Source organism: Bipolaris oryzae (genome assembly GCF_000523455.1).
Source record: "Bipolaris oryzae ATCC 44560 unplaced genomic scaffold scaffold_10, whole genome shotgun sequence".
Taxonomy (NCBI): domain Eukaryota; kingdom Fungi; phylum Ascomycota; class Dothideomycetes; order Pleosporales; family Pleosporaceae; genus Bipolaris; species Bipolaris oryzae.
Window position 1 is genome coordinate 116,693 of NW_006911286.1, and position 16,923 is coordinate 133,615.

Sequence of the window (16,923 nt, forward strand, 5' to 3'; positions counted from 1 at the left end):
TGTAGCTCGTTTTCTTCATCAACGATGGGTTGGGTTTGGTCAGACTACACCCCGCATCAACACCGAAGGCAAGCTGTTTGTACACAGACGCGTCACAGCGGCGACGTTAGATCATAACAAAATCTCAGTGCACAAGGTTTCATCAAATACGCCACATTGTTTTCAGTTCGCATTCGACATGATTGATTTCGTAGCTTTACAGCATGTTATAGAATGGCGTGCAGACCTGTCAGGCCATTAAGCCTCTGATCCATCCGTAGTAGTTGCGCAGCAAGTCTGGTAATCCTACTCTCGTCGCTCTCATTTCCACATGTTCAATACTAATTGGTTTCTTCCAATCAGAATCGTACGGCATGAAGTACTCGGTGTCGATTGTCCGTTCGCTTACTTCTCGGACTTCGCCTACACGCTTAAGTAAGGCACAGCTCTGCAGCCATGGCGCTACAGACTCCGATGCCAACGCCGGATTCACGAAGACATGGCCAAGCGCAGGATGATCATGCATTTCATCTTAGTGTTTTTTGAAGGTGATTATACTCAGTGGTAGTGTAGATAACGTACCGCTGAGCTTGCCGAGGCACATAATCCAGGATTCTAGGGATGCGACACAATCCTATTTCCATGTAACGGTTACCACAAACTTAATACATTTAACCTGAAAATAGCTGTAGTGTCGGTGAACCTTTCAAGACTTGACCCATGAGGTTCTCGGATATTGCACGAAAAAAGAATACATTCTAGAACTAGCGGCATGCACGTAACCTGGAGATATGTCGGTAAGCATTAATTATACTTTCCATTAATTACCTTTTCTAGGAATTTGGAAGTGCATGTGAATTTTGGGTCGGATATTGCCTATAAAGAATAAGAATGGGGCCTGGCTCACATTGGACTTGTATCGCCAAGGGTTACTGAACGACAGTTTTCTTGAATCTGCTATGCAGAATCTCCAGCCTGAACTGCTGCCACGTTAGAAAATTGCACAGGGGCTACCCTAGCTTCGAAAATCAGGAACAGTAAACGACGCATTGGAAACCAAGTCACCGAGTTTCTAGATAGATACTCTGTTGTTCAATAGATTTCGCCGTTCGATATGTCGTTCGCACATGTTTTCTCGGGCTCTCACGCGCGTTTCCTAACACGTCTAGTCTAAACGTCCGGCCTTCGGACTTCCTCTCCATGAGGCGCGAATGACCTACATACTCGGTTCCCATGATTTTGAGTGATTGGTCGCAAACCAGCACATAATGAGAATAGGCACATGTTACAGCCATGGCTGACATCTTAGCAGCCATCTCGCTTCTACAAGCTATACTGAACCGTCTCGAACTGCCCAAAACTACCGGTTTCGGACTGGTATCCTCGGACTGTCGATTTCGGAGCCCGTGAATCCTTATGTGGCTTTGAATAGACTGCCATTCTAGTGCTAAAGTTGACTCGGAGAGGACACAACAATAAAAAATCGGTATAGATGTTGACTATTCGAGCGATAGATTATGCAGTCAGTTGCGGGCTGAGTTTTTCACTAGTATGCATTGCTGGAAAGGCATCTCACTATTCGACGCCTTCAACTGTTTTCACAACACCAAATCTCCGGCGAGTATGAATATAGCTGACCATCCTCTCGTATTCAACTACTAACATGGAAAAGGGGCACATATCTCCTGAGTCCGTAAATATTGAAGGCGTTTCACGGACAAGCCCAGTCTTGTCTAGTCATACGATGAGCATAGCTCATGATGTATATGATGAAGAGTCCTCGGGGTTGCGAGCTTATATAAGGAGTCGGAAACACGCTGCTTCTGTACATCAGGGCAGAACTTGAACTGCAAGAGATACATTGGAAACCGACCTTCTCTTACTTCTTCCAGTCTTTACAGAAGAACACTCTTTACTTTCCATTGTACCTCTGTACAATGAAGTCTATTCACTTCCTTGGGACTGTCCTGCTCGGGCTTTCCTATTCCTTTGCCAACGCAGCAGCTATTCCTAATGAGTTCCCTACTTTCGCTCCTTTTACGCCCAAGCGTAATGGCCTCGAAGAGCGCCAGTCACCAGCCTCCTGTATCAATGTTGGAAATACCCCAAACACGAGGCATTGTTGGGCTCCAGGCTTCACGTCTTCAACTGACATGTACACGTCCTGGCCCAATACTGGAGTTGTTCGCTCGTACAATTTGAGGGTTGAGAACACGACGTGCAACCCCGATGGTGCTGGGTCGAGGGTTTGCATGCTTATCAACGGAAGATACCCAGGACCAACGATCGTCGCCAATTGGGGAGACACCATCAGAGTCACTGTACGAAATCTTTTGCAATCGAACGGCACTTCCTTTCACTGGCACGGCTTCCGCATGCTTAACAAAAACATCCAAGATGGTGTAAACGGTATCACTGAGTGCGCTCTGGCCCCGGGTGACTTGAGGACCTACGAGTTCCAAGCCACCGAGTATGGGACAACTTGGTACCACTCACACTTCTCGCACCAATACGGAGATGGTGTTGTCGGTACCGTCATTGTCAATGGGCCAGCAACGGCAAACTATGACGAAGATCTCGGCGTTATGCCAATCACAGATTGGTACTACAACACAGCATACCAAGCTGCCTCCATCGCCTTCCAGAATGGACAAGCTGGATTGGGTCCGCCAGTTGGAGACAACATCTTGATCAATGGAACAGCTAAGAACGCCGCTGGAGGTGGCTCATGGAACAAGGTCACTATCCAAGCTGGAAAGCGCTATAGGCTACGACTTGTCAACACTGCAGTTGACACCAACATGTTGGTTAATCTCGACGGCCACCCATTCCAAGTCATCGCAACGGACTTTGTGCCCGTCAACCCATACAACACTACTCATCTCCAGATCGGAATCGGTCAGCGCTACGACGTCGTCTTCACCGCAAACCAGACAGCAGGAAACTATTGGTTCCGTGCTGTGGCCGACGGACTCTGTCAATCCCGCTCCGCTCTCGAAGGCCGTGCTATCTTTACGTACCAAGGACAAACTGTGGCTGACCCTACTTCGACCGCCCCCGCTTCCCCATTTACCGCATGCGTCGACCCAGTGACGACACCCAAGATTGCAAAGGATGTACCCAGCAGCACCTTCGCTGCCCAGTCCAAGACTCTACCTGTCGCTTTCGGTCCTGTCGCGGCGAACGGCAACACCGTGCTGTGGACCATCAACGGTACCTCGATGATCATCGACCCTGGAAAGCCTACTGTCCAGTATGTTGCGGAGAACAATAACAGCTTCCCTCAGTCGTACAATGTTGTTCAAGTTCCCTCGACTTCTGCATCCACATGGACCTACTGGGTGATTCAACAAGCTGTAGGAGCCCCACCCATTGCTCACCCCATCCATCTTCACGGACACGACAGCTACGTCCTAGGCGCAGGAGACGGCCAATTCAATTCCACTACCCACTTTAGTCAGCTGCGCTTCACAAACCCACCTCGTCGGGACGTCGTCCAGCTTAGGGGTGGTGGCTGGCTAGTTCTCGCTTACCCTACCGACAACCCAGGAGCTTGGCTGATGCATTGCCACATTGTAAGTCTGATACTTGCTCCTTCGCTATGAATCCCCATGCTAATATTTCCATAGGCTTTCCACGTAGGCATGGGTCTCAGTGTTCAGTTTCTTGAACGTAAGCAGGAAATCAATCTGCCGGCCGCTGGGTCCGAGTGGAACAACAACTGCAACAACTGGGCTGCGTACAAGGCTGGTACTACGGATGTGTGGCCCCAAGATGATTCTGGTCTCAAGAAGCGATGGCCGCCTCTCATTGAGGGCCGTTCGACTTTCCGGCTAGACTAGGCGTTCCATATGCGAACTTTGGCGACGGTGGCGCGAGCGTGGAGCGTGTCCTAAGGTGTGGCCTTAGGGTCTAGGGTTTTTCTTTTTCTTTATCTTTCGCCTTCTAACCTTCTTACACTCGCTAACGCCTCTTTTGTTTTTTCATACATTCTTATCTCCTCTCGTCGCGTCTTTCTCGTTGAATTCGTACACCTTGTCGCGGCTCAAACCTTGTATATATTCGGAGCAGTTACTTTGTTAGTGCCTGTCAGTGCACACATACACAAATCAACCCTTTTCTTTGTCGAGACCCTGGTCTGTTGATGTGAACTTGGCTTGCGGGGTTGGACGTTGGTTGAGATCGTCGGGTGCGATGGAACGGACTCCGCCAAGGTACATGGCGCACAGGCAACCAACCAAGATCACTTTCGAGAAGACGAAAGGTCGAGTACAGGACCCTGCTTCACACCATGCTTCTGGGTAAATCCTGACAGCTGTCACCGGTTGGGTCAGCATCTCTTAGTCCCGGCCATTTTGCGGACCCACTAAACCTTTTATCAAGCGCATCTGCGGTACCGCTGAGGCTCAATGGTGACATCTGACGAATAGCGAGTGACATTTAACGGGACAACGGGCTGAAACCTGCGGCCCTGGGTTCCGCAGCGGGCCTACTGCAAATTATATTCTAGTCTGTTGAATGAACGATCAAGTCCAGTATACTGATATACCCCGCAGTTTAATGTGCTCACAGAGGGTAACGCAATAGGGAAGACCCTAACATCCCGTCTTTTACTCATAAATGAACACTGTCTCCTTCGATCTTTGATCGGTGTCCCTTGCTTCCAGTTTTCTTTGCAAAGATGGCGACTGTAACTTCCCCAGTACAGCCGACTCACTCGCACACGAGCGTCGCTTCTGATCATATCGACAAAGAACCCAGACTCACACATGCTCAAACAAATATAACCATTAGTCCGGAGCTGTTCGAGAAGTTGTACTTGGCGCCAAAGGTCCCACATGCCAATGAACGCGTCACCCAGTACGCGAATGCCGTTCCTCTCGGTTTCTTAGGGTATGACTTGACAATGTGTGCGCCTTGATGTCTGGTATACTAAGCTTCACTTCTAGTTTCGTAATCTCCACCTTCTCCTTTGCTATGGTTCTCATGGGATGGGGCGGCGCAAGTGGTCTGCAGTCCATCGCGTAAGCAAATAGCCAGTTCTTACCTTTCAGTTGCGTGTTAACGATTACCAGGGGCATCTTCTTTTTCACTGGCCCTCTTCTGCTCACACTATCTTGCATATTTCTCTGGATTCAAGCACAGTTCTTTCCAATGATGGTCACTGGATTGTTCTCGGTTTTCTGGCTATCGTTTGGACTACTGCAACTCCCTTCGGCTGGCATCGCTGCCTCTTACTCAGCTACTGGAAACGCTGCAGAGGGCGCAGTAAGCAAAGAGTTGAATGCTGGCCTTGCACTATTCTGTATCGTCTGGGGCTTCGCTATGGCGACCTTCGGAATCTTCACAATCAGGATGAATCTTGTCTTCGTAGGAATTTTTTGGTTGGCGGCGACAGCTACCTGGTTGCTCAGTGCAGCATACTGGGAGGTCAGTAAAGGAAACTTTGGTAAAGCAATGAAGTTGCAGAAGGTAAGTTTGAATCTCGGTCCTTGGTTTCTAGATTACTCTAATTTTTCACAGGCTGGTGGCGCTCTGAACTTCGTAGTGGCGGTATTGGGATGGTATATGCTCATGGTGATCATGATGGCTGAAATGCGCTGGACCGTCAATCTGCCAGTAGGAGATCTCACCCATTATTGGCACAAGACTGATATCGAAATTGCCGCAATGGAAAATGAGAAGAAAGACTAGGTTCAAAGTTCAATTGGTTGTAGCGGATAGGCCGGATGGGCCAGCGGGAGGGGTGTGCGGGGGTCCGGGTATTTGCACGTGGTTGAAACGTGGGATCAGGGCCTGAGTAGATGAACCCTGCATCTCAATTTCAATTGGAAAAAATAACATGGCAATTATAAACACCATGTATCACTCTTTTAGATCTATCCGCTTGGCTCAAACAATCTCATCTGATTTCAGACATGGTTGCGCTGAATTCTAACAATCCACCTACTTTTGCCACCACTTCATTAGCATATTAACACAATTAGTGATGGAACTTTTGCGCTTGCGAAAGGACAACAATACCCATAGCGAATCTCCAAAAGTTTGGTCTCCTTGGCTAACCTTTTCCGATTCCTTAGTCCGTGCACCAATTACACGACGTGATCGACGCCACTACACCTGTCGTGCTTAGCTGAAATGGGCGGTAGCGGGGACCATCAGCGGGTGGGTGGAGTGCCCCCGAAAAGTTACCCAGCTTTTGAACAACTCGATGCAGTAGTGGCGTGTTTAGTGTAGGACAGAACTGATGAGCATATCCTGGGGTCGCGGCTAGTGTGGGGGTCGGAGAGAAGACCATATGAAGTCTCATGTTGATCCTTAACACTTGTCATTTTCCCGGTACTTGAATGTACGATCCATTTCTTTTTCTGAATCTTCGTGGAAAAAGATCTTCCATTGGCTCATAGTGACTTTCCAATTCAATTTCACCATGGCTGGACAAGTGGAAATTGAAAAACCATCCTCAATACGCATCGAGAATGTAAACAACATCAGCAATGCGGATATCCCAGACCGTCATTCGAGTTCGGAAGAGGAAGATGCGAACGAAGAAATTGTCCGCCATCTGCAAACTACTGGAGAAGATGTAGGCTTCACATGTGCGTATCACTTCAAAGACAAATTTACTTTTAATCACCAAACAACTACTCATCAAATCTCCAAACTTCAGTCAACACCCTGATGGCCGCCATCTCAATGGCAATGTGCTACAACGCCTACCTCTTCACCCTCCTCATCCCACCCGCAATCCTTACCTACATCAACACCGACCTAGGTCCCGACCCACGCTATACTTGGATAACAATATCCTGGAACCTCGGAGGCGCCATGTTCGTCACAGTCGGGGGTCGCCTGTCCGACATCTTCGGACGCCGCTACTTCTTCATCGCCGGCGCCATCATCCTCATCATCGGGAGCATCGTCAGTGCCACCGGCCAGAGCATCAACCAGATGATTGCCGGAGGCGCGCTGTTTGGCTGCGGCTCCGGGTTTCTGGAGATGGCGTTTGGAGCGGTGCAGGAGATTGTGCCGAGTGCGTATCGGCATGTTACGATTGGGCTGTTTGATGCTGCGTCGATTGTGGCGCAAGTTATGCCGTTGGTGAGTTGGGTTATTATCAAAGAGACGGGGAATTGGCGGATTTGCTATTATGTTATGATCGCTTTTCAGGTTGTCAACCTCGGTCTGCTGATTTTGTTTTATAATCCGCCGTCTTGGGAGCAGAAGAGGAAAGAGCATGGTAAGTCCGCTGGGCAGCTTCTTAGGGAGTTTGACTGGCTGGGGTTGTTTTTGTTCCTCGCTGGATGTACTCTGTTTATTGTTGGGGTGAGTTGGGGTGGTTCAATGGCACCATGGATATCCGCAACAGTACTCGCTCCTATTATCATTGGCCTACTCACGCTGATCGGATTGGGATTCTACGAAGCCTACTATACCCTTTCTGCGCCTCTATTCCCACCCCGCCTTTTCAGGGCTTTGAGACATTTTACCGTTCCCATGCTGGTCATGGCTATCGGTGGGATGCAGTACTATTCGAACGCAACGCTGTGGCCCCGTCTCTCGCAGCTTATTTATGCAACCGATGAGATCTCAAAGGGCTTATACGCCGAAGTTCTCCCACTAGGTACTATCATTGGCGGTATCATTGTGGCTTTCAGCAAATACATCGGTCATCAACGTTGGGTCATCATGTTTGCCGTCGCTTTGCAAACCGCTTGTGTTGGCGCCATGTCAACCTCCACGATGAACAACCCCGTGAAATCGATCGTTCTTACTGTCATCATCTCAACATGCACATCGGTCAACTTGCTCAACGGCATGGTTCTGGTCGGATTCGGGATAGTTTATCAAGAAGACATAGGCACTGCAGCTGGCCTGGCAGGCACTTCGCGCCTCCTCGCTGGTGCAGTTGCGACCGCCATTTTCGGAAACGTTACCAACAACAAATATGGAGACGTGCTACCTGAACGTGTGAGATCTAACCTAGCTCCGTTTGAACTCCCTTCTGCCATCGTTACTAGGCTCATTGCAGCCGCGAGAGCAAATAGTGCTGCTACATATGCGGCGATTCCAGGTATCACACCTGACATTCAAGCTGCGGCTAGCCTGGGAAACAAGCAAGCCTACCTAGAGGGAGCACATCTATCTTATCTCGTTGCGCTGGCTTTTGGGCTTTTGGGCGTTATAGCAGCTTTCTTCATTCCGAGTGTGGATAGGAGAAAGTATACAAGCAAGACAGTCGCAGTTCAGGAATCGGATCGGAAAGCGTTACAAAATAAGAAATCAGTGGAAGCTGCCGTATCCTAGAGCTTTGGAAACTTCAATTCAGTAATGCGCTATCAAAGCTATACAAATTTGCCTTGTTTCCGTAGAGGGCCAATTAAGAGCTTTAGATGCAGATCACGAATGTAACTATGATCTATCACAGTTGGCTGAATTTTGATTCAGATACGAGAAGGTATTTCAAAACTTCTACGACCATACTCTTACGTTTTGCCAAAGACGTGACATATTGAGCTCTACTAACATATGACAAACTCTCTCTGGACAACATTTCCATCAGACAGGTGCCTTAAGATTTCCCCGTTCATGAGTCCATGGACATAACATTCCCCGACAACCTGAAAACGATTGTCGCTGGCTGGTCTTAGAACTATTGGGCATTTCGATCCAAACAATATAGCCACCACATCTCCTCTCTGAACAGCTATTGGAGCTAGGCCTAAGTATCCAGTTGTTGTCGTGATGAGGGTTCTTTGTTCCAAAGAAATAAATGCTAGAGACATAAGTTCGGCGGTTTTAGAATTGTAAGGACTTCTATCGGGGTGCTGTGGGAAGAAACTTTGTAAATCTTGACCTCCAACTTGAAAATATTTATTATTCTCTCTGAACTTGTGAAATCGCTTATAGTTTCTCGACTGAAAAGGTTTAAGCCGCTCTTGGTCACCGAAGTGGTTGGCCGAAACTGAATATGTATCCGGTTCTTGAATCCATGGTATCCTGAGGAGTAGTTCTTCCCTTAGTCCAGGATAGCCCAAGAGAATGGTTTGATGAAGCGCTTGACGTATAAGGTCACCATACCTATTTGGGGCGGTATTGTTACTCAAGTGCATAGAGTGCTGAATTTGGGAAGTTTCCGCAGCAACTTTATCCACGGTATCCACATGAAAACCACTGCAGATAAGAAGACATCCACTCCTCTCCCCTTTCTCAAATCGAAATATAGCTTGTAGATCTCCGCTTGCTTGACATTTTCGAAAGTAGTGAATATGGTAACGTAAAAACGGCTGTCTCCAATCAGGTACCCATGACGGCCACCCCTCACTGGTGGGAATGCCTCCTACCATGATGTAATCTGGATTACCCCAGTTTTTGACAACAGATGTGGTGAAATCTGTAAAGATTTGCTGCTCGGAAAGAAAGTAATCCGGTATGACATCCGCAGAGATCACAGGATCTAGTAAGCCGAGTATGCTATACACTTTGTCTTTGTCACGGGAGGCTTTGGCCCAGCGTGTAAGACTCGACAAGTGGTCCAAGTTTATTCCAACGCTTGGATTGAAGGCAAGACTTACTAGACGATGCATTCGACTAGCTAGGGACCATGCATCTTGCCCTGAGTAATCATCGGAGCGACAATCCCACTCTTCTGTAGTTTTCAAAAATTTCTGGCAGTACAGAGCACCCAAGCGTATCATTCGTCTTGTAAGCTTGAATTTTCCACATAGTAACAAAGTCGAATTGTGATTCATAGCCAGCTCTTGGATGATCCAAGATCGGGTCCAGTAAATCTTTTTTGTAAAGGCGAAGAGTGCAGGCCATGCGTCAAGCAGCAAATCCCTTGGAAGTTTCAGTATATCTTCGTGACAAGGGTTGCGACAAAGAAAACGCATCGTCTTAACTGCATCGCTGTCCGTTTCCTCTTCCTGGCCTAGCCAGACAACTACAGCCCTAGCCCGACCATAGATGTCATTCATGCGTTTGACCTGCTTGTTTTGCTCTCCCCTATCTTCCTGATTGATGCATAACCAATCCACCCAATAACACATACCCAAACGTGTCTCTTGCAGATCACGCAAAGCTCTTAGTGCGTTCTCGAGATTGGTTGGTACAGCGATGTCAACTTCGTTTACGCGAATGCGCTTTGTCTTGCCTCCTTTACCCCAGGTATAAGACAGCGCCTCAAAATCGCCCCAAGCGTAACGGAAGTGGCTAGTGTGAGTGTGATTTTGGGAGATGCCAATGTATGTAGCCTTGTCAAGTGTCGTTTGCTCCAGTGTCGAATCTCGCAGATCTACGCACGTAGTAAAAACATCCCACGCTACCGGGTCGATTTGACCTTGCCTGCTCTCTTGACGGGGCTGGAAGTGAGGAGAGTATTCCAGCGGAACGTTTTCAATAGAACATTTGATAGGATTTTCAGCTGAGACAGGATTGGATACATCAAGGAACCTAAGGACTCGGATTTCGTTTTTCGTGTCGTCAAGAGGCCTGTACTTCATCCTGAATGATGGAGTTATGAAGAGATAATTCTAATGCAAAATGGAACGTTCTTAGCTTTTCAACCATAGATACGGTTTTAGAAGGTGGTGGTCACGAAGAGTAGTTGATATGCATATGGACATCCTGAGGGGTTGAAAACATATATGGTAATACATCTGTTTCTTGGGAGGCGCAGAAGCCTGTGCTTCGCCATTTGGTTGACCGGTTTTTGGATAACGTCAATAACTTGACAAGGCTGCTCTGAGTGCCCTGACACAGCCCCGTACGTGGCAGGTAGGGATGACCACGAGCCAATCACGAGTTGACACTTAGCAATTCTGAGAATCCTGCTCATCCTTCCTTCTCACCGGTGGCCCATAATAATGGATGTTGGTGTCTGCCTTGTTTATATGGTCTCTTTATAGCACGTGATAGGCGTCATGATTTTGAGCAGGGGAAGTCGTACGTGATGCTGGAGGTTGAGTAGCATATCGTAAATAATCGTCGACAGTTGCCTACTATGGAAAAAGAAATCTGACGGTACAGTGACAGCACTAGCATTTGAAGTGATTCGAGATATCTGAGATCTTAGGTAGAAGTATTATCTTTCCTTTGAGCCGTAACCGTTGATTATTAGTACTGGCACTAATTTTACATGGGACCGATGGCTGATATGCTCCCGTGTGATATTCATAATCAGGCCTAAAAACAGCATTCCAGATGATCTAAAAAACGCTTCGGCTGGTTTTCGGTAGCAGTACACATGTAGGTCTTGTGTACGTATGCCCCGCGCGTTCGTGAGTAGACCCACATTCCCACCTTCATGAGAACTGGGTAAGCTCGCCGCCCCCACCACTGCACACTGCGTTCAGGATTTTGTGTGCTATATTTAACTTGATGTCACAAAATATTTGAGCTCAAGTTCAAGTTCGGCATATACGAGATCCTAGTGGCTAGGCTCCTCGGCCAACTGTGCGTAACAGTATAGGCCGGCAGGAGGACAGAAGAAGCGGAGCTAGAGTATGCTGATGGTGAAACTGAGAGAAGCGCTAAGGCAGAGATACATATTGGTATAACTGCGCTGCCTACTGCTTTTCTTGAATTACTTGGGACTCGGGCGCATATATTGGCAAGCTAGGTTCTGATGTACATTCATGTTTTGACTGCATTGTGAGTGCAATCGCACCTAGGCAGATACTAATCAGTAGCAAGGCATTCGCCGTACCTCTTGTCCTACTTTTCCCAATGTCGTGCGAGATCTTGTCAATATATGAATTTGAGACGAGTTTGCCCGGGGACGCAACAAGAGGGTTCGGAACAGCTTGAGAGAGTAGCAACTTTTGATTCCATGCTGTTACATCCTCAATCCTTTTTTTTAGTTGATTTGCAGACCATGGTTCGGAAATGTAGTAGAAGTGCTGGCAGTCGAAGTTTGATGTTGCCAGCGGTGCCAGGAAATCGATAAAAGAACTCGTGCCGATAAATATCTGATGCTTTCCTTCTTATTGTCGGATATCGCCAATACAAAACGCCTTGAAATGCCGAAATGACCAAAACGCCGCCTGTTGGAAAACCGCCATGTCCCTTACAAAGCCTCCAGCTCGAAGTCGTCCAGCTTGTCGCGGTATTTCATAATATTTCGCTTAATCTTGGAAGAGTCAACCCAGGTCACAAAGTCCTCCATGTTCCTGGTGACAAGGTAGGCGGGATCTGTGATGACATCTGTTCCCACTCGGACGTGACCTTGCTCTATAAGCGTGGTAGCGGCTTGGATGTGATCAGCCATGCGCAGGCGTGTCATGACAACAGGCAGCCTTCTCCGCGCAAAAGCAGAGACGGTGACCTTGTGCTCGATGTCGCTCAGCTTTCCCCTGCCTCCACCACCGGTGCCAAGAATGCCCATGTCCCATAGCTTTTCTAACATGAGGTCTTCGTGCTTTCGTCGAAAGGGATCCGAAGGGTCGAGGGCGGCAATCTTATGGGCAAGCTGTCGCAATGAACCAGCGAGCTGGTTGTACTTTCGGTAGTCATCTCGGCCTTGGATGGCATAGCGTCGCATTACCGCTGCTTCTCGGTGACTGGCACGGAATTAGTACCACTCCAAAGATATAAATAGCGCATTGTACTTACTCATTGTCGCTCTTGTATGTGTTGAAGTCGACCTAACAGCATAGAATTAGCATTTGAGGTGCTCCGTCGCGTGGTGGAACTCAGCCCAACAGGCGCATACCTTCTTCAAGAGCTTCTGCTCATGATGCTTGAGTTTGCGCACCATTGCGACGACGTGCGACTGGGTGCGTGTGGGAGTTTACGGGTTGTGGATGTGAAGACGGCGTCTTTTGGAAAATGTTGCGCGGAGGACGGAGATCCAAAGATTTGTCGGACAGGGATTCTGCGGGCACTAGCCGTTAGTGTGGTTGTAGCTGCCCCTCCCTCCAATGACGGCGTGGGGCATCCAAATTTCCTTCCACCGCGTCATTTGGAGTCAGACAGTTCCTTACTATCATTCGAAACATTGAAAACAGTATTTCGCCATGCCGACCGTTCATATGCTCGACTATGTTGCTGGCAACGTCCGCTCCCTCGTCAATGCCATTGAAAAAGTTGGCTACACGGTAGAATGGGTCAAGTCACCTGCTCAAGTTTCCGCGGCAGAGGTACTACTGCTCCATGACCAAAAGGTGTACACGAATTGACAAGTGCTGATACAGCATCGCCCATAGAAACTCATCATCCCTGGTGTTGGACACTTTGGCCACTGTATGTCTCAATTGGAAAGGGCTGGTTACACTGAGCCGATTCGCGAACACATCAAGGCTGGGAAGCCTTTTATGGGAATATGCGTCGGCCTACAGGCGCTATTTGAAGGATCTGAAGAAGATGAACAGGTCAAGGGATTGGGCGTGGTACCAGCGCGCCTGCGTAGATTTCAAGACACAGACAAGAGTGTACCTCACATCGGATGGAACAGCGCAAAGACATCACGGCCTGGTGAGGTGACAGATGAGTCATTATACGGGCTTCGACCGACTTCCAAATACTACTATGTTCACTCGTATGCTGTGCCTTACGAGGAGGGCAAGTTGGAGAAGGAGGGGTGGACAGTCGCAACCGCGCGATACGGTGACGAGGAGTTTGTTGGCGCAGTGGCAAAAGACAATATCTTCGTTACGCAGTTCCACCCCGAAAAGAGTGGTGCTGCAGGTCTTCGCGTTCTTAAGGCTTTTTTGGAAGGAAAGAAGACACAGAAGCTGCCTGAGAAGCCATCGGCAGTTGACACGAAAGAAGGCCTTACAAGACGAGTTATTGCATGCCTCGACGTACGAACCAACGACCAGGGTGACCTCGTCGTGACAAAAGGCGATCAGTATGATGTGCGCGAAAAGTCTGGTGCTGGCAACGAAGTACGAAACTTAGGCAAACCCGTCGAAATGGCCAAGAAGTACTACGAGCAAGGCGCTGACGAAGTCACCTTCTTGAACATCACTTCCTTCCGCAACTGCCCTGTTGCCGATACTCCAATGCTCGAGATCCTTCGTCGCACAAGCGAAACAGTCTTCGTCCCCCTCACAATTGGCGGAGGCATCCGCGACACCGTTGACACCGACGGCACCAAGATCTCCGCCCTGGACATCGCCACCATGTACTTCAAGTCTGGTGCAGACAAAGTAAGCATCGGCTCCGACGCCGTAACCGCAGCCGAAGAATACTACGCACGAGGCAGCAAACTCTCCGGCACTACCGCCATCGAAACCATCTCTTCAGCCTACGGCAACCAAGCCGTCGTCATCAGCGTAGACCCCAAACGCGTATACGTCGCCTCCCCCGACGCAACGCCCCACCACACCATCAAGACGGCTGTCCCCGGCCCCAACGGCGAGGAATACTGCTGGTACCAGTGCACCATCAAGGGCGGACGTGAAGGCAGAGACTTTGATGTCCGCCAGCTTGTCCAAGCTGTCGAGGCTATGGGCGCCGGCGAGATTCTACTTAACTGCATAGATAAGGATGGCAGCAATAGCGGGTTCGACACTGAACTCATCAATGATGTCAAGGCTGCGATTAAGATTCCAGTCATTGCGAGTAGTGGGGCGGGAAACCCGGGGCATTTTGAGGAGGTGTTTGCGAAGACGAGGACGGATGCTGCATTGGGTGCTGGAATGGTAAGTCACTAGAACCCAAAGTACGTAATGGATGTGTTTGACTAATCCTTTTGCAGTTCCACAGAGGCGAGTACACGGTTAAGCAGGTTAAGGATTACTTGCAGGAAAAGGGACAGGTGGTAAGGCCGTTTGAGGCGGATATATAGATGTACGGGGGTTTTTTTGTTAGGAGATGAGTAGTGAGTTTGAAGAATGATAGACTCTACTAAAAATTGTGCGACAAGATTTGTCATCTTGATCGAATATGCAACATGGTTCGTATCTTGTACACCACGTACTCGTACATGGAAACACTCTTTCCAGTCTCCTTCTCACCTGTATAGCCTACCTCTTTTTCCCCCATCAACACTACTCAATGAAAGAGACTGTGTGTTTCGGAACACTAGTGAGAAAGAGCCAAAAACAAGCGATCAGAGAGCGAAAGGAAATGATGAAGAAAAACAAGTGTAAGATGAGAGTAAGAAGGGGTGGGAAAATATATATATATGCGAAATCAACATCCTTTTTTTGATCTCCATTTCCATTGCAACCATCAAGGGAGATGTTGGTGAAAATGACCACAGACGAAGAATGCAACACTATGCTTCCCCAATCAAAAGTCCAAGCAGTCCCCCCCCCCCCTTCCAAAAAAAGGATAGATCTACCATTAACTTTTTTTCTCTTGCTTTATTACTTGAGTAGAATTGCGACCAACAACAACAACTGCTTTCTACTTTCTTCTCTTCATAACCTTGGTGCACATCTCCACAAGTCCCGTTTTGGCCTCCGAGTCCGGGAAGAAGGAAATAGCATCGATAGCTTTATCGACGTATTCCTGGGCAAGGGCACGGGTTTGCTCGAGCCCTGAGGACTGAGCGACGATTTGGCGGGCCTTGAAGGTTGTAATGTTAGCGCGGGATACTTCCTAGGTAACTTTTTTTTTCTCTTCGCTGGGTCGGGGCGCAAGGCCAGTTTCACACAAAAAAAAAGAGAGAAAGAGAAGAAGGGAGAAAGACTAACCTGTTGCACGTCTCCCTTCTCCGAAAACTTCCTGCCAACTAATTTGCCCAGACTCTTATTTTCCTTCCAGGCAAAAAGCAGCGGCGCAGTCGCGAGTCCGAGTTCCAAATCCGCACCTGCGGGTTTGCCTAGCTCAGCTTCGCTAACGGTGTAATCCAGCATATCGTCTACAAGCTGGAACGCGAGACCGAGATTCTTGCCGTAGAGATACGCCGCTTCGACTACCTCGGGAGTCGAGCCACCAAGAATAGCAGCGGCACGACAACTCTTTGAGATGAGCGAGGCGGATTTGAGATATGTCTTTTGGAGGTAATACGAGACGGTTTCTTCAGTCCATATGGGGTTCTTTTCATCGCGCGCAGTGTTCTTGAGTTGCATGAATTCACCCTCGACGAGATTTGCAATCACCGTGGCAAGCAGCTCCGTGACTTCTGGGTCGCGCAGGCGAGCGAGCGCGACAGATGCTCTACCTAGGAGGAAATCTCCGGCCAGCACTGCCATTTTGTTGCCGAATTCAATGTTTGCAGAAGGTGCGGCGCGGCGCGAGACGGAGTGGTCGATGACATCGTCGTGGAGCAGACTGGCTGTGTGGATGAGTTCGGTGATTTCTGCGAGCCGCCGTTGCGAAGGGAGGATGTCGCTGTCTTCTGGGGTGTAGGCGGAGTCATGTCGTATGCTGCTGATGGGGCTGGTGTCTGGGTTCTCGTCTGCGAGGATGCTCAGGTTTGTTATGCTAATGTCTGCGCTCTGGCTGCCAATGCCACCCCTCGCAATGTTTCGGTGGGGTGTGAGGGCCGTAGCGCGGCTCATCAACAGGACGAGCATGGGCCGTACATATTTCCCCTCACTCTGCGTGTAGTACTTGGCCACGGTGTCGAGGGTGGGATGTCCCGAGCCGAGCAATTGCCGTATGTTACCTGTCAAAAACTTCATTTCTCGCGCTACGGTTTGGAAAGGATCCATCTTTATCGGCGCATCTGGTGGCGGCGTCGCCCGCACATGCTGCGCAACATTCACAGCGGTAGCCCATGACGATTGGTGCCGCCGCCGGGAGGGGTGGTGCAGTGATGGGGCAGCTTTCTGATTTTGTATGGAGCGTGAGAGGGCGACGCTACTGTAGGGACATATCGAGCGGTATATTGTAGAGGAGGGACACGAGGTTTGCGGTCGCGCGATAAACGGCGCGAGCCGGGGAGAGCGGCTCAACATGGAGGGGGAGTTTTGGGTGCTGGCAGTGTGGCGGAGGGCGAATGGCGGTTTCCAGGTGCAATTGAGCAATTCTGGCAGGGTCCAGCAGCAG

General features: G+C 49.0%; 7 protein-coding genes across 7 annotated transcripts; 4 read left to right on the plus strand and 3 right to left on the minus strand.

Annotated features, from left to right (window-relative positions):
- Nucleotides 1-1,916: 1,916 nt before the first annotated feature.
- On the plus strand, nucleotides 1,917-3,821 carry COCMIDRAFT_22585 (multicopper oxidase; the record flags this gene model as incomplete). The annotated part of the gene is made up of 2 exons (XM_007685442.1): nucleotides 1,917-3,554; nucleotides 3,609-3,821. The coding sequence occupies 2 exons, from the start codon at nucleotides 1,917-1,919 to the stop codon at nucleotides 3,819-3,821; spliced, it is 1,851 nt and encodes a 616-aa protein (XP_007683632.1).
- An 839-nt stretch (nucleotides 3,822-4,660) lies between these two features.
- Nucleotides 4,661-5,673, plus strand: COCMIDRAFT_1439 (uncharacterized protein; the record flags this gene model as incomplete). Its single annotated transcript, XM_007685415.1, has 4 exons — nucleotides 4,661-4,872; nucleotides 4,929-5,003; nucleotides 5,055-5,451; nucleotides 5,503-5,673. The coding sequence occupies 4 exons, from the start codon at nucleotides 4,661-4,663 to the stop codon at nucleotides 5,671-5,673; spliced, it is 855 nt and encodes a 284-aa protein (XP_007683605.1).
- Nucleotides 5,674-6,409: 736 nt separating this feature from the next.
- On the plus strand, nucleotides 6,410-8,286 carry COCMIDRAFT_83716 (uncharacterized protein; the record flags this gene model as incomplete). Its single annotated transcript, XM_007685486.1, has 2 exons — nucleotides 6,410-6,578; nucleotides 6,650-8,286. 2 exons carry the CDS (start codon nucleotides 6,410-6,412, stop codon nucleotides 8,284-8,286), a joined length of 1,806 nt encoding a protein of 601 aa, XP_007683676.1.
- A 215-nt stretch (nucleotides 8,287-8,501) lies between these two features.
- Nucleotides 8,502-10,481, minus strand: COCMIDRAFT_83693 (uncharacterized protein; the record flags this gene model as incomplete). The annotated part of the gene is made up of 1 exon (XM_007685487.1): nucleotides 8,502-10,481. One exon carries the CDS (start codon nucleotides 10,479-10,481, stop codon nucleotides 8,502-8,504), a length of 1,980 nt encoding a protein of 659 aa, XP_007683677.1.
- A 1,565-nt stretch (nucleotides 10,482-12,046) lies between these two features.
- COCMIDRAFT_83447 (uncharacterized protein) lies at nucleotides 12,047-12,736 on the minus strand (the record flags this gene model as incomplete). Its single annotated transcript, XM_007685488.1, has 3 exons — nucleotides 12,047-12,539; nucleotides 12,592-12,623; nucleotides 12,692-12,736. The coding sequence occupies 3 exons, from the start codon at nucleotides 12,734-12,736 to the stop codon at nucleotides 12,047-12,049; spliced, it is 570 nt and encodes a 189-aa protein (XP_007683678.1).
- Nucleotides 12,737-12,995: 259 nt separating this feature from the next.
- COCMIDRAFT_83723 (uncharacterized protein) lies at nucleotides 12,996-14,770 on the plus strand (the record flags this gene model as incomplete). The annotated part of the gene is made up of 3 exons (XM_007685489.1): nucleotides 12,996-13,118; nucleotides 13,185-14,624; nucleotides 14,681-14,770. 3 exons carry the CDS (start codon nucleotides 12,996-12,998, stop codon nucleotides 14,768-14,770), a joined length of 1,653 nt encoding a protein of 550 aa, XP_007683679.1.
- Nucleotides 14,771-15,333: 563 nt separating this feature from the next.
- On the minus strand, nucleotides 15,334-16,586 carry COCMIDRAFT_22591 (uncharacterized protein; the record flags this gene model as incomplete). The annotated part of the gene is made up of 2 exons (XM_007685443.1): nucleotides 15,334-15,495; nucleotides 15,624-16,586. The coding sequence occupies 2 exons, from the start codon at nucleotides 16,584-16,586 to the stop codon at nucleotides 15,334-15,336; spliced, it is 1,125 nt and encodes a 374-aa protein (XP_007683633.1).
- Between the last annotated feature and the right edge of the window lie 337 nt (nucleotides 16,587-16,923).